We start from the raw sequence: 15,523 nt of genomic DNA, 5'->3' as shown, positions 1-15,523 counted from the left end.
GTCATGTTCACACATTTCCTTCATGACTCTCTCTACTCCAACTCATAGATAATAATAATAATAATGGATGGGATTTATATAGCGCCTTTCTAATACTCAAGGCGCTTTACATCGCATTATTCATTCACTCCTCAGTCACACTCGGTGATGGTAAGCTACTTCTGTAGCCACAGCTGCCCTGGGGCAGACTGACGGAAGCGTGGCTGCCAATCTGCGCCTACGGCCCCTCCGACCACCACCAATCACTCACACACAATCACACAGATCACCTAGTCTGACATGGGACTTTCTGTCACTAGCTGCAAATTATTTTTGATCATCCTTCCTTGAAGCACCATGGAACGTTCAATCTTCTAAATAAATAGGATTTATCCCTGATGACACCCCAATCTCCATTCCCAACCCTGCTTTCAAACCTGCTTAAAATAATGGGAATAATTTTCATGTTGATAAGTTATAGGAGCAGAATTAGGCCATTCAGCCCATCGAGTCTACTCCACCATTCAATCATGGCTGATCTATCTTCCCCCCCTCAACCCCATTCTCCTGCCTTCTCCCTCAGTGAAACTACAGGACTATGGCATTGGTTTTCAAAGTTCCTGTCTATTGGTTGCTCAAGGCTTGTCATAAATTTGACATCCTCGTTAGAACTGGTAGATTTATCAACAGTATTAGCAAATTAAACACGGGACTTCTCTTTAAATGTTGCAGTAAGGATTAGAAGCTAAAAGTTTGGAACCTTGGATCTAAGGAGCCCAAGTAGAAATTACTGAGAAGGTTCTTGCCTGTTGGCCATGTGGTGAAAGAGTGGGGAGTGGGGATGGGGGTGTATTTTATCTAAGACATCATGGTATAGAGTGTTAGAAACAGCAGCCTGGGATCACTTCATATCTGTAACATTGCTGGGTCGCACCAGTGATGGTTTCCCTCGCCTTGAGGAGCGGAGAAAGGATAGGAACAAACAAGTTCAAGTTTAATCTACTAGCATCTCAAACAGCACCTCCCGAGTTTTATTCACACAGCCCCGTTATCTTAAGCCACCATCTTTATCTAATGGAACGCTGGCTCGTTAAAGTTGTTCTTGCTACTCATCCCTCAGTTGATGTCTGTCTGCAAGAGCCATCGGAACCTGTCTGTCTGCCTAATTGTTTTTTTGCATACTTTTATTTTTCAGTTCCGCCAACTTGCTGGTTACAAAGTTCCACTTGAAGACGGGGTCGGTGGGCTCCTCCTCCAGGCTGGTGTACTGGCCAGAGCCACACGAGTTGTCCGCATCGCTGGCCTGGCTGCGTGTGCCGCTGGTGGCCTCTCCCTCCCCGGAGCCCGCGTCTGCAGCCTTTTTGGTCTCGGACGCCTGGCTCCACCTGGTGGCAAAGACATCCCAGAAGCCGGTCGCCTTCCTCTCGGGCTCAGGCTCCTTCGGTGCCGGTTCTGAAAGGACACTGGAGACGAGAGAGAGGAAAGCACAGAGTCATCAGATCTGCCGTCTCCTGCCGTCAAACGCTAGTCTCCCAAACTCTGCCGCCCCAGAATCTAAATGTAGCTGCCAAAAGTAATTGTAGGTTAATTTAATTTTAGTTTTAGCTTTCGAGATACAATGTGGAAACGGGCCCTTCGGCCCACCGAGTCCGTGCCGACAATGATTCCCTGTACACTAGTTCTACCCTACACATTGGGAGAATTTACAGAAGCCAATTAACAAACAAACCTGCATGTCTTTGGAATGTGGGAGGAAACCAGAGCACCCAGAGGAAACCCACACAGTCACAGGGAGAACGTACAAACTCCGTACAGACAGCTGTTTATAAATGAGCCATTGCCTATTTAAGTCAGAGCTGATACAATGTCTTTGGAACTCCCTTCCTCACAGAGCAGTGGAAGGAGAGTCTGGATATTTCTAAGGAAGAGGGAGATGCATTCCTGAGAAGCAAGGGGTTGGAGTGTTACCTGGGATATATAGGGACATGGCTGCCATGATCTTGCTGAATAGCCAGGTCTATTTCTGCTCCCAATTCACGTGCTTGCATGCGATTCCCCCAACATACAAAAACTGTTTAGGAAGAAACTGCAGATGCTGGTTTAAACCGAGGATAGACACAAAAACCTGGAGTAACTGTTGATTTCTGTTTTGAATAAAATCAATGACTCAACTTCCAAAGTTCTCCAGTGTAGAAAATTCCAAGTATTCACATCCATGTGAGTGAAACGTTCCCCTTATTTCAGTCCTAAATGACCTACCCTTTATTTTGAGATTGTGAACCCCGACTCAAGATGTGAAGGAACATCTTCATTGCATCTACCCGGTTGAGCCTCTAGGATTGTTTTATATTTCAATGAAGTTACCTCTCGTTTATCTAAATTCTGGAGTAAAAAGGCCCAGCCTAGCCTACTCAATCTGTCCTGAGGGACCAGTCTGGTGAATATTTTCTTTAAAGCAATATATCTTTTACTAGGTAAGGAAACTGTAAGAGTGACCTCCAGGCATGGTCTTACTCTGTAATAACCTGGTGCTCAAATCCTCTTGCAATAAAGAGCATTTGCCTTCCCAACACACTGCTGCAGCTGCTTGTTGGCTTTCAGTTACGTGTCTCACATTCCTTTGCACATCAACATTTATCAATCAGCATTCTGTCTTTTTATTAAAGTGGATAACCTATTTTTGCACATTGAACTCAATTTGCTTTATTGTTTGCCACTTTTAAAGCTTGAAGGTTTTTTTGCTTTCCCATCTGGGTGGCAGCGTCAGAGACCCGGGTTCGATCCTGACCTCGGGTGCTGTCGGTGTGGAATTTGGATGTTCTCCCTGTGATTGCATGGGAGAGTTCCAGTTTCCTCCCACATCCCAAACACAAGTGGGTTTATAGGTTAATTGGCTTCTGAAAACTGCCCCTAGTGTTAAGAGAATGGATGTGAAAGTGAGATAACATCGAACTAGTGTGGATGGTCAGAGTAGACTAATTGGGACGAAGGGCCTGTTTCCATCCTGTATGTCTCAATTTAATTTAACTATGACCAGGATTTGCATTCTATTGTCCATCAACAGTAAATGTGAAGATATTACATTTGGTCCTCTGAGCCAAATCATCACTATAGATTGTGAGTAGCTGGGGGTGAGTACTGATCCCTTTGGTAACCATTGGTCTCCACTCAATATATCACTCCCAATCCCGTGTGCTGTAACCTTGTTAGCCAACCTGCATAGGACCTTAGGAATGCAATTGCATGTTCACTCATTTCCCCCATCTACTCTAACAGATACAACTTCAAAGAACTCCAGGAGATTGTCAAAGATGATTTTTCTTTCACGCTGACTCGCCTCAATCACAATATTACCACCTAATTGACTCAATAGCATTTTCTTTATAATAGGTTCCTGTATGTTTCCCTCCAGTAATATCAGGTCAACAGGTCTATCGTCCCCTGCTTTCTCACTTCCTTCTTTCATAGATAGTGGCATTACATTTTCTTCCCATCAGTCTGCAGGAACCAATTGAGAACCCAGAAGTTTAGAAATTATTGCTTCTATCTCCAATGCATTTATCAGTTTTCAGGCTCATTAACTTCTCTTTTTTTTTTTAAACTAATATTCATTTCCTTTAGTTCCATTAAAAAAAATATTTTGCCATACCTGATGTACTCACGTATGGTATGATTTGCTTGGATGGCACGCAAAACCAATGTTTCACTGTATTTTATTACACGTAACAATAGTAAATCAATAATGATACCTACTGCTTTGAATGTTCTTTAGGTAGAGTCATACAGCATTGAAACAGGCCCTTCAGCCCAACCTGCCCACGCCAACTAACATGTCCCACTAGTTTCACCTGCCTGCTTTGGACCCATATCAATCTAAGCTTATCCTATCCATATACCTGCTCAAATGTTTTTTAAACATTGTGATACCTGCCAACTAACTCCTCTGGCAGCTACCAACTACCCTTTTTGGAAGAAAGTTGCTCCTCAGGTTCCCATTAAATCTTCCGCCCTCTCAACTTAAACCTGTGGTTCTTGATTCCCCCACACTGGGTAAAAGACTGTGCATTTACAATATATATCCCTCTCATGATGTTGTTCAGAGAGCTGTATGTGTCTCCATGAAAATATGTTAAGCTAATTACTATTACCTGTACTAGCAATTCTAGAGGCTTTTTCCTTCGTTTTAATATTATCATTAATTTCTTAATCTTCATTTGCATCACTCTTACTATTTTGATTTTGTGTTTATAGGAATATTATTTGTTGCAAATGATATATTATGTATTTAAATGCCACCATTGTCCATGCCTTTTAATGATGGTTCCTAATCCACATCAGACAACCCACCTTCATAGTTTCCATTGATTGCATTCAACGCTCTGATTAGACAACTTCACTTTTGAACGGTGCAGAATTTTGTCATGTCCTGATCACAGTTTCCAAGGGGACCCTTACCCTTACTCCTTACAACAATCTTATAATATTATTAGTCTTGTTGCTCAGTATTACATCAAAAATAGCCTGTTTCTAAATTGGTCCCTGAGACATGGGAAAAAGTTGAAAAGGTGGAAAATCATGTGATTGTACCTCTAGGAAGACGTCGACTAGGATTGACAACCAGAGAATAGGCATTTCTTTGGGGAACTGATACTCTTGAGTCTAAATTCTTCTCTTGCTTATTAGATGAGATCAGTTTCATTTTGACATATTTTAAATTAACCAAGCCTTATAATGTCATTAATAACCAATTTCTATCGCAGTCTTTCGCACGGTTTGCTATTTTTGGAAAGTTATTAGTGCAGAGATTTAAATAATGTATAACTTCTAAAATGAGTTTTGAGGTGAGCATAGGTCCAGGCAAACTCTGCTAAGAACCAGGACTGACCAGCCCATGTTTCACCTGAGAACACAGATCCGTGTTGAAAGGACATTCCCATTTCAGGAACATCACATTTGCAGTAGTCCGGTGAACATCTCGTGATTCACACAGCTGGAGCCACTGATGGATGGTTGGAAGACATTGCTGCCATTCCATCTCAGATCAGCAATTGGAGCTAACCTTGAATGGAACCTGTCACTGACCTTTGTCCAACTTCTTGGTTAGCTGTGGGTACATTGCAAATGAGCAACACTCGATGAAATGGAGGTGACTCTTGATTTCACTGTGAACCGGGAAATGGCACTGGTTGTTATGTAACAACACCACATTGTTAACGACAGATTGAAGTTTTAGTGTGACATTTAAACAAGGAAGAGTGGTCATTAGGAAATATTGCAACAGTGTGTGAATTTCTGGTGTTAACAATGATGATGAGGTATCTATGAGGAGAGGCTTAAATATGAGAGCTAGAGTGCAAAATTAAGGCATTCAAAATTGGTATAAGTTATAAAAACAAGGAACTGCAGATGCTGGTTAACAAAAATAGTCCTCCTGCTTCCCATTGATGACTATACCGTAGACCTAAAAAAGACACAAAGTGCTGGAGTAATTCAGCAGAGCAAGTAGCATCTCTGGAAGATTGGAGTCTATGGAAGGATGGGTAAGTCCATGGAGATGGGAGAGTCTATGGAGATGGGAGAGTCATCTATGGGAGAGCTGTTGTAAGGAGAAGCAGGAAGGAAAATGGTGGAGCAGGATGAATGAGAGTAAGATTGTTAGAGGTGTGGACCACTGATTTGAAAACATTCTCTCACTAGTACATTATTCTTTTACATGTTGGTATGTAGGGAACTGGATTAACATGTGGTATTTATGTGTTGACAAGAAGGAGGTTTGTACTCACTGTTCAACTGGAGCGGTGTTCTCAGCCTGGAGTAACTTGTGTTCATCATCCTTGTTGAAGAGCGAGGACATACATTTCCAACCCTTTGCACTGGCTCCTTGTACCTGCAAACAGATAAAGTCCATCACTGGGTCTTTGCCAGCCTGCCTGGTAGCACAACGACAGATAATTAACTGGCCTGATCCACATTCTATCTCCTTTAATTGAAACATCAGTGGGGACAAGTGATGTTGCGGATGTGCTGAGCCAGCAGATCAGAGTGGTATCAGGAAATGTTCTAGTTTAATTTGGAGATATGAGCATGGAGGAAGATAAAATGAGATGGTGGAGACTGGAAATCAAAGAAAATGATTTCAGTGTTCCCATTGTTTATTTGGCTCATCCAGGACTATGTGTTAACAATCACTCGGAAAACACCGAGACAATGGAGGAGTCACGTCAGATAGAGTGTAGTGTTGTCAGAACACACGTGGAACCTGATGTATGTTCTTGCATGTTGCAAAGGGGGTGCATGTAGGTGATCCAAAGGATAGATTCTTCGGACCTACATCTGGGGCCAGGAGGAGAAACATTCCAGGATATTTTCTGGCTACACTTTGAGATAAAGCAATAGACTGGAGACAGTCCACCCTGTTAGACAATAAGGAAGGGGAGGACAGTGTGGTCAACTGTGGCAAATGTTCTAGACTGGTCACAAAGAATATGCAGGGATGGTCACTTCTCCCACTGATTGTTCATCTCTTCCACCTACTGACCATGGACATCAGGTAACAAGTTGATCTTGTCAACATTAAGGTTTACACTGCTGTAGACCAAAATGTGACTGCTGTAAATGAGAATGGAGATGTCTAAAGACTTAAGAAAGGAGGGAGGAGGCCATAATATATATTCAGGAGAGAGTTAGATATAGCTTTTAGGGCTAACGGGAATCAAAGGATAAGGGGTGAAAGCAGGAACGGGGTACTGATTTTGAATGATCATATTGAATGGCGGTGCTGCCTCGAAGGGCCAAATGGCCTACTCCTGCACCTATTTTCTATGTTTCTATAATATCGATTAGTCTTTCACTTCAGGAGCCTCTGTTGGCTTGATTTCAATGAAAGACCCGTCTATCAGCTGGTTGTAAGGTTAGTTGAATGTAGCTTAGCTTTGTTTATATTTGTCACGTGTACCGAGGTACAGTGAAAAGCATTTTTTGTTGCGTGCTATCCAGTCAGCGGAAAGACTATACATGATTTACATGGTTCCAATGAGAGCACTGTTCCCTCAAGTACGGAGTGAATGTGGAGCTCAGGCAGCATCACGCCATGAGGCTGGTTTCAGGTTTACATTCCTCAAACAATATTTTAGAGGCAATTGGATCTGAAATGGAATAAAGAGAAAGTTATGTGATTGAAATTGAATCCTCTGGCTTTGAGGAAAGTTGATGAGGAATTGGCATAACGAATTAACACCATTGTGGGGTATTGAGCAGGGACAGCTTGAAGGGGCAGTGTAGAGCAGAAACCTGTGCCAAACCACACTGGGATTAGTTGATAGTACAGCACTGAAGATGAATACAGTCGGGCCTATACGCGGTGCAGAATTGGATGGCTGGTTTCACTCAATGGTGTGTTTCAACAGGTTGTGCAGACTGGAGAAAGGTAGAACCCCATTTAAACCCTGTACCCAGCAGAGGGATGATGTCCACGTGGACCTTATTACAGGAAGTGACAGGAGCTGGAGTCCACAGATACCTATCACCCAGATAGAAACGGGACACACATCCCAGGGAGAGATAGTGACTGTACCCAGACTCTGAAGGGAGTTGGTGTCTCTGAAGATCTGCACCACAGGGAGGGGAGGTGACCCGTGTTCACTTGTATCAATGGAAGGAGATGGTGCCTGTGGTGGACCATATTGTGGAAAGAATCAGAGAGATGATGCCCATGGAGACCAAATTCACACGGAGTCTACGCCTCAATCTGGTGGCCATCGGTGCCTCTAGGAAGTGATGGTTCTTCAGGACATCGGTAGCCAAGGAAATGACTGTCCAGAGCAAGCTCTTCCTTCATGCTAGCGGAGACTGGAATTTATTTTGTAAAGAAGGTAGAATCTCCAAGATAAAATAGACAAAGTCTAAATGGACCCGTTCAAATTTGGAGGGTGGGGAACTTGCAATTTCGTCTTGTTTTTTTATTATATTGAAATAGAAGTCTGAGCCCCTCAGACCCACTACCTAAAATTGAGATGTGGAGCTCTTAAATATTTCAGTGAAACCTAATGGATATTGTGAGGGATTATATCCAATGAATAATTCAGAGCCTATCTTCTTTCTTCTACCGAAACACGAATATGTCAGGGTGAGCAATCAGTTACAGGGTCTTGAAAGAGTTACTGAGTTCCTGGTGTGTGCAGACCATTCAGTCCTCTCACCGAGATCCCTCCCCCATCTGCTCACTTTGACCGACCCTCAATATTCTGCCCATTCTGTGGCCTCTCATAACTTCGCCCACATTGATAAACGCTGACAACGGAGCTCTCTCTGAGCTCTCTCACACCAATAAACACAATACAGTCACATCTTCACGCCCATGTAATGACTATCAGTTGCTGTCAGAGGATGAATATGGTTTTCGGCATTAATTGAATCAGGATTCCTTCTTTGATATTTTTCCTATGTCGCTTTAAGTAGCACTTAACACTAACATAATCTCAAGCAAAGTAATCTTTAACTCATTGAGTAGGCTCTTTGATTATATCTCTAACATTATCAAGTTTCTCTCTCTCAGAGAGACTGTTGGAGGAGTGATTGAGGTGTGTTGGCAGAGGTTATGGGGGGGGACACACATACCTTGCAACTTAATGTTAGCTACAGCTCTTTGAATGTGCATTTGGTCATGTGTGTCTATGGAGGGAATATATTAATCACACCTTAACCAAGCAGGGGAGCTGGAGTAAGTACAGAGGGATGAATAGTGGTTGTACTACAATCTAGCGAGGTAAATAACATTAGTAACTATCGAGCACCGATCCAGTTGTGATCAGTCCAGCTTGTCTTTGTGACCAAACTCTGATTCTCCCAGGAACTGCCTGCATTTCCCATCATAATATCTCCTCTTTCCCCCGTAGATTTACTTTCTCGTTTGGTGAACTTACAATGCCCAGAGTTTACCAGCTCAGTGAAGGGAATTCAGATTGTCTGATGGATTAAAAATAAACTATTTCTACCTTTTTGGCCAACATTGAGACAGGACTGGAACCTTCCTCTGCTGTCATGTCCATCGCAGTGTCATTGTTCTGAAAGACATTTTATTTATTTTATTTTAATTCTTTATTTCGAACAGAATAAAAGAATAAAAAGCAAGTGTGAAACAGCATACAAAAAAAAAACACGAATATTTATAAAGTGTCATAAACAATATCTATAAATAAATGAAATCGTATGTGTCCGAAAAGGAGCAGGAACATGATGGCGTTTGACAGGTTAGATATCGAAACTGTTCCAACCTTCTGAAACGCTGCCCAGCAATAAACACTGGCTCACAGTTTGCAGACTTTTAATCATGTATCCAACATTTTCTACGTTCGGTAAAATCTTAATCTACCTGGAAACAACGTTGTACATATAATGCATCACGAGGAAAAAACATAGATATTCTTAAAAACAAAAGGGAAATGCTGCAAATACCATTTCAAAGTCACAGTACATACCTGCTCCTTGATTTCTTCCTCCTCTTCTTCAGCCGTAAAACTTTTCAGCACTTTGCTCTTGTAAATTTTCCAAAATCCCTGACTCATTATTTTGGAGCTGTGATCTTTGCTTAGGAGAAAGCTTGAGTTGTAAAGTTAGGCGTCCATTAATATGGGCAGGGCGGTGAATCGAGAACTGTACCTCGTATCAATACTTCAGGGTCCTAGTCATTGCATACGTGGCTGTGGAGATGAGGACAATTATCCTTCCGAACCTGCCTCTTGTTTCCAGTGCTGCTTCAAGGCAAACTGAACTGCGCGCTGCAGGGTGGCATTAAAATTTCAGTATGATGGAGAAGCATCTGTGACCTGAAACTGTCTCACCATCGTCTGTCGAATCATAGGTAACCCAAGATCATATTTCTTCCAAGCCGAGATGACTGGGGAGACCAAGCCTACAACTGCAGACTGCATTCAAGTATTGAATTAAAAGTTAGGGAGCTGTGAAATGTTGAAACTTTGCACTTTCCTGACATTTTCAGGTTAATTTTCTATGATTGCTAGGCAGTGGAATTAAAGTATTTCATGCCTGAGCACCTTCCACCATTGGTACTTTAAAAGATTAATTTTTAGGAAGTGATCACGATGACATCTAAAGACGTACAGGTATGTAGGTAAATTGGCTTGGTATAAGTGTAAATTGTCCCTAGTGTTAATGTGTGGGGATCGCTGGCCGGCACGCACTCGGTGGGCCGAAGGGCCTGTTTCCACACTGTATCTCTAAACTAAACTAAACTAAGATGGGATGAAATCACCGTGAATGATTAAACCTTGGTTCAATGTATCCGGCACAATCCGACACCTGGTGTGACCTTCCGTTTCCCAGTACATTGAATGGATAAAACACACTCCTTTCCATTATGGGATCCTCACTATCTTCCACAAATAACATAATGTACTTATTGCTGTCACCATCTTATGTATTTAGTGCACCATTATTTGAAGGCCTTTCCCACAGTGTGATCTGGTACACAACTAGAACCATTGGTTTCAGGCTCAGGTTGTCAGAGTCTTCACCTTTATGAGAAGATGTGTGGATAAACCATGCGACCTAGACTGACCTGTAAAATGGCACATGCGTTCCCTTGCACCCTGTGGGAAGTCTTCTGTAATGAACGAAGAAGCTGAGGAGATGCAGACATCTCTCTGGCTCTGAAGTTAATTGGCAAGAGGATATCAATGTCCATCCTCTTGGCCACACACACAAGTCCTGTGGTAATGTGAATAGGTGAAATTTTAGGCCAGGACCCTTCTTGAAACTGATTTTGGGAGCGGGGGAAGAATCTGGAAGAGAAACGGGGAGAGGACAAAGCCTGGCGAGTGATAGGTGGATACAGGTGAGAGGGAGGGAGGGTTTGATTGACAGAGGGTTTGAACAAAGGCCGGAAATGAAAAAACTAACAACATGAGATAAGATAGAGGAAGTGCGAACTGTGAAGCTAGTGGAAGGAATGTAGGTGAAAGGGGATGGGGGTGGGAGCATGACCTTTGTTGGAATTTCAAAATGTAGAAATCAGATCATGTTTTAAGTTGCAGAGAAGAGGGAGGGGTGAAGAGAACAAAAAACAGTTATTTAAAAGTTATTTTAAGAATAAGGAATAAGCCATTTAGAACTGAGACGAGGAAACACTTTTTTTCACAGAGAGTGGTGAGTCTGTGGAATTCTCTGCCTCAGAGGGCGGTGGAGGCTGGTTCTCTGGATGCTTTCAAGAGAGAGCTAGATAGGGCTCTTAAAAATAGCGGAGTCAGGGGATATTGGGGAGAAGGCAGGAACGGGGTACTGATTGGGGATGATCAGCCATGATCACATTGAATGGCAGTGTTGGCTCGAAGGGCCGAATGGCCTACTCCTGCACCTATTGTCTTTTGTCTAAAAGACACTCAGACACTCAGACAGTTACATACTGTAGATAGGAAAGGTTTAGAGGGATATGAGCTAAACATGGGCAAACGGGACCAGCTTAGATGTAGCATCTTGGCTGCATGGACGAACGGCCTGTTTCCGTGTTGTATGATACTCATGTCTATGATGGGATGGAGACCAGGAGAGACTGAATAACATGCGGTGCTCGTGCCGGATGAAAGAGGGAGGTTGACTTGTTAATTGTGACTGATGCTGTCAGACGATGAAGAGCGATGAAGAGAATTTCATTGTCCTATCAGGGACACATGACAATAAACTCACTTGAACTTGAACTTGAGGGCAAGGAGGGACATGATAGGTAATGCACAATAGTGAGGGGCTGGCAGTCAGTATCAGCGGAACCACATTTCCTGGGACCACATTTAAACTCTAAGAAAGGAAGGGTTGCCTTGTGTTTCCTTCGGGAGACTGTCTCAATCAGAGTAGTATTCTTCTTCTTCAATGGCCCACAGCTCCCTAAATCTGGATGCAGTGAACATTTATAGTCCTATAATTCACCTAGCAGGAGGTAAGTGGTGCATTAGCATTGTGAGAAAGAAGTGAGAGTTGCCAACACTGTATCTCGAACTCCAGTGGTAAAGTTCAGAAGTTCTAGAAGCAGGATTAAGGCCATTCAGCCCATCAAGTTGACTCTGCATGAGGCTTCAGCCTACGTTGTCGCTTTAAAGGCTGTAAGAGAAATTTCCTGGTACTTCAGCCTCTTGTTTTACGGCAATGATGCATCAAAGGGTTTGTAAACCAGCTAACCCAGAACATCTCTGCATAACTCTGCAAACCATTTTCTTTTAAAGCAGCAAATTTGGCGTAACTCAATAGGAGGAAATTTGGTCCCTGCCAAATGTTGAATTGAGACACATTGAGACTGGTTGAGGTTTACATTTACAGTCTTTTTAAGCAAAACGGCAATTGCTGGAGTAACTCAGCGGGTCAGCCAGCATCTGTGGAGGGAATGAATAAGTGATTTTTCAGGTCAAGACTCTTCTTCAGTCTTACAATCTTCTCCCTCCTTGAAAGTGTGGCCCAGACTTATATTTAAAGCAATTTGGTCCTCTATATTCTGCTTAGCAGGGCTATATGAGCACTTTAATGAAGCTTCTTTTACAGAAACACTCATCACTGTGTGTTTGTTAAACAGACCATATTTATTTGTAATATGTGTATCAACATTGTTTCCATTTGCTTGTGTATGACTGCACCTTACAACTCAGTGGTTAGATTCACCCTTTGCTCACCCCTACTCAGGTAGAATCCATTTATTAATGGATCCTGGCTTCCACCAATCTATTGCTGTGAGGGTCTCTTACAGGTGTTGGATTTACTCTATTGCCTAACAATAACTCCGCTGAAAGCAAAGACTATAAGTAAGTAAGCAGGTTTCGATGTGTTTAGCTGGCAATGGTCCACAGATAGTCTTACCGATTCAGGGAATCATATGTGGCTTTATATAACTGAATCAGATACTTTGTCTCTGTACTGCCAGAACCAATTAAATTTTCATTATGCACAGGCTTTTAGTTCAGTCTCTGTTACTAAAGAAACCATTTCATGGTATGGCTGTGTGGAGATAGGTTTGCATTAATGCCTTATCTCCTCTCTCAGTAACATCCCAAATTACTCAAACATCTGAAGCTCATTGAATAACAAAGCCTCTTTCACCTGAGCACCTGTTTTATTACCCACACAGTTGTCCTTCATACAATGGAGTCACGAGGATCTGCAGACGTTGGTTTACAAAAAAAAGACACAAAGTGCTGGTGTAACTCAACGGGTCTGAAGAAGGGTCCCAACCTGAAGGGTCCTGACATGTTTTCTACAGATACTGGCTGAACCACTGAGTTACTCCAGCACTTTGTGTCATTCGTACACAGAGAGTGGTGAATCTCTGGAATTCTCTGCCACAGAAGGTAGTTGAGGCCAGTTCATTGGCTATATTTAAGAGGGCGTTAGATGTGGCCCTTGTGGCTAAAGGGATCAGGGGGTATGGAGAGAAGGCAGGTACAGGATACTGAGTTGGATGATCAGCCATGATCATATTGAATGGCGGTGCAGGCTCGAAGGGGCGAATGGCCTACACCTGCACCTATTTTCTATGTTTCTATGTATAATATCAGCTTCAGTCCCGATGAAACTGTTTTTGCACAGGGCACATGGGATCTATGATTCACAAAATTGTGTACTGGAGTTTTCCTCAACTCGTGTTGAAATCAGGTAGAGACCAATTGCTGGAATTTAATTAAAATGAACAGTCAACAACTGACAACCACAAGAGAACCAATAGCCCTTAATGATTTTCTGAAATGTAACTACATAATGGAAGCAGTAATTTAAAAAAAAAACCTGCCTTTATCCTTTGATCATCACTTGTTCTTGAAGGATTGGACCATTTCATGCTACCAGAGAAAAAAAAAATAGGAATCAGATCCAACTGAAGAAACTTGAGATCATCTGAAAAAGACATTTGACAACAAGTGGAAATCTGGAGAGAAATCATTGAAGAAATTGCTAAATGGTCAAAGGCTACGAATAAATTAAACAGATGCAAAATACTAACATCACAAGTACTTGGAATAAATAGCTTGACATTTGGACCATTGACACAAAGGACAATGGGTTATGAAGGATAGTGTAATGATACTGGTTGTAACTATGGGGGAGTTAGGATGTGAAAGGTGCCCCATAAATGGCAATGCTGTTAAAAACTATTATATGTTTGGTATATTATAGTCATGAGCACCAAGATACAGTGAAAGCTTTTTGTTGCGTGCTATCTAGACAAAGAAAAGACTATACATGAATATAATGAAGCTGTCCATAGTGTACAGATAAAGGATGAAGGGTACAACATTTAGAGCAAGATAAAGTACATTTAAAGATAGTTCACAGGTCTCTAATGAGGTAGATGGGAGGTCAGGACCGCACTCCAGCTGGTGAGAAGACTGTTCAGATGTCCAATAACCGCTGGGAAGAAACTGTCCCTGAATCTGGAGATGTGCGTTTTCAAACTTCTGTACCTCTTGCCTGATGGGATAGGGGAGAAGGAAGAGTGTCCGGGGTGAGAATGGTCCTTGATTAAGCTGGTGGCCTTGTCGAGGCAGAGTGAAGTCAGTGCAAGGGAGGTTGGTCTGTGCTACGTTCACAACTCTCTGCAGTTTTTTTGCATTCTTGGATGGAGCTGAATGAGGCAATTAAATCATCATTCAAAATCAATGCAATCAAAAGTAATGTGCTCTTTAAATGATTGATTTAAACAATAATTAAAGCAATAGGTAAAGCATTCCATGATAGTCTTTCACTGTCACAGCTGACTGGTCATAGACATGTTCAAGCACTATGGCAAACATCCCATATTCCTCTTCGGGAACAATGGGATGGCTCAAGGTGCTAAAGGTACTGGGTTTGTACAGGTTTTTTTCTATGGTTTGCTAGAGTCAATTTTGCCTCCCTTGACCCAGTGCTACCGGGTCAGTAACTGCATTAGAATACATTGGGAACCTCCTGATCTTGTTAGTATTATTAATGTGACAGATGCAGTTCCAGAAGACTCCGACCCCCACTCCTTATCCACTTGTTGGACCCTTTTTACTTTATCTTGTGAGAGTTAAGTTGTGGGGCTCACCAGCTCTACTCAAGTTTAGGGAATCTTAACACCTTAAAAACAAGTTCTCTGAGAGTGAGTTACTACGTTGAATACGGTGAAGATCTTTCAGTTACTCACTACATGTTGTACCAGACATCAGTTGTTCTTTTCTCAGTCTTCAATGACTTAAATGTTGGCCATTCTGTTTCAGATGGAGTACCCAGTGTTAGCCAATGCCACTGGACAGCCAGTCACTGTTGTTGCCATGGATACAGTTGCCATGCTACTGTCGACACTGTGATACGAGACATACTGAGGTATTCATGAGATTTGCCGATTCATTTTTAATTAATCAAAATGTAATTAAGAGCTTTTTAATAATTGAATGAAGTTTCTTTCACTGGTATGTAGCTATTGAAGAAAGAAACTGTAATTGGACATCATCAACATCTACATCAGTACACAATGAATATTATAATTGTAGATTCCTGAACACATTCCATAAATAGCACTCATTAACATTGGGTT

The 15,523-nt window shown here is 42.1% G+C and overlaps 1 protein-coding gene across 2 annotated transcripts; it reads right to left on the bottom strand.

Annotated features, from left to right (window-relative positions):
* Positions 1-314: 314 nt before the first annotated feature.
* Positions 315-15,222, bottom strand: c27h1orf232 (chromosome 27 C1orf232 homolog). Of its 2 annotated transcripts, XM_033045081.1 has the most exons (5): positions 15,134-15,222; positions 13,760-13,808; positions 8,973-9,041; positions 5,763-5,866; positions 315-1,442 (listed from the first exon to the last, which is right to left on the bottom strand). In XM_033045081.1, the coding sequence occupies exons 1-5, from the start codon at positions 15,136-15,138 to the stop codon at positions 1,142-1,144; spliced, it is 528 nt and encodes a 175-aa protein (XP_032900972.1). In that variant the 5' UTR covers positions 15,139-15,222; the 3' UTR covers positions 315-1,141. The 2 variants fall into 2 exon arrangements, with proteins under 2 accessions (XP_032900972.1, XP_032900971.1); XM_033045080.1 differs by lacking the exons at positions 13,760-13,808; positions 15,134-15,222 and adding an exon at positions 9,456-9,782.
* Between the last annotated feature and the right edge of the window lie 301 nt (positions 15,223-15,523).

This window comes from Amblyraja radiata, chromosome 27 (genome assembly GCF_010909765.2).
Source record: "Amblyraja radiata isolate CabotCenter1 chromosome 27, sAmbRad1.1.pri, whole genome shotgun sequence".
Taxonomy (NCBI): Eukaryota; Metazoa; Chordata; class Chondrichthyes; order Rajiformes; family Rajidae; genus Amblyraja; species Amblyraja radiata.
The sequence above is the reverse complement of the archived record's forward strand: the minus strand, read 5'-3'. Positions and strand labels throughout refer to the sequence as shown.

What these genes read in the sequence shown, in the direction of transcription:
- c27h1orf232 (XM_033045080.1), bottom strand. Translation starts at nt 9,542, where the DNA reads ATGAGTCAGGGATTTTGGAAAATTTACAAGAGCAAAGTGCTGAAAAGT. An exon ending in TCTCAATGTTGGCCAAAAAG is followed by an intron (nt 5,867 to 8,972) that starts GTAGAAATAGTT and finishes ATCTGTTTGCAG; the next exon opens with GTACAAGGAGCCAGTGCAAA. An exon ending in AACACCGCTCCAGTTGAACA is followed by an intron (nt 1,443 to 5,762) that starts GTGAGTACAAAC and finishes TCTCGTCTCCAG; the next exon opens with TGTCCTTTCAGAACCGGCAC.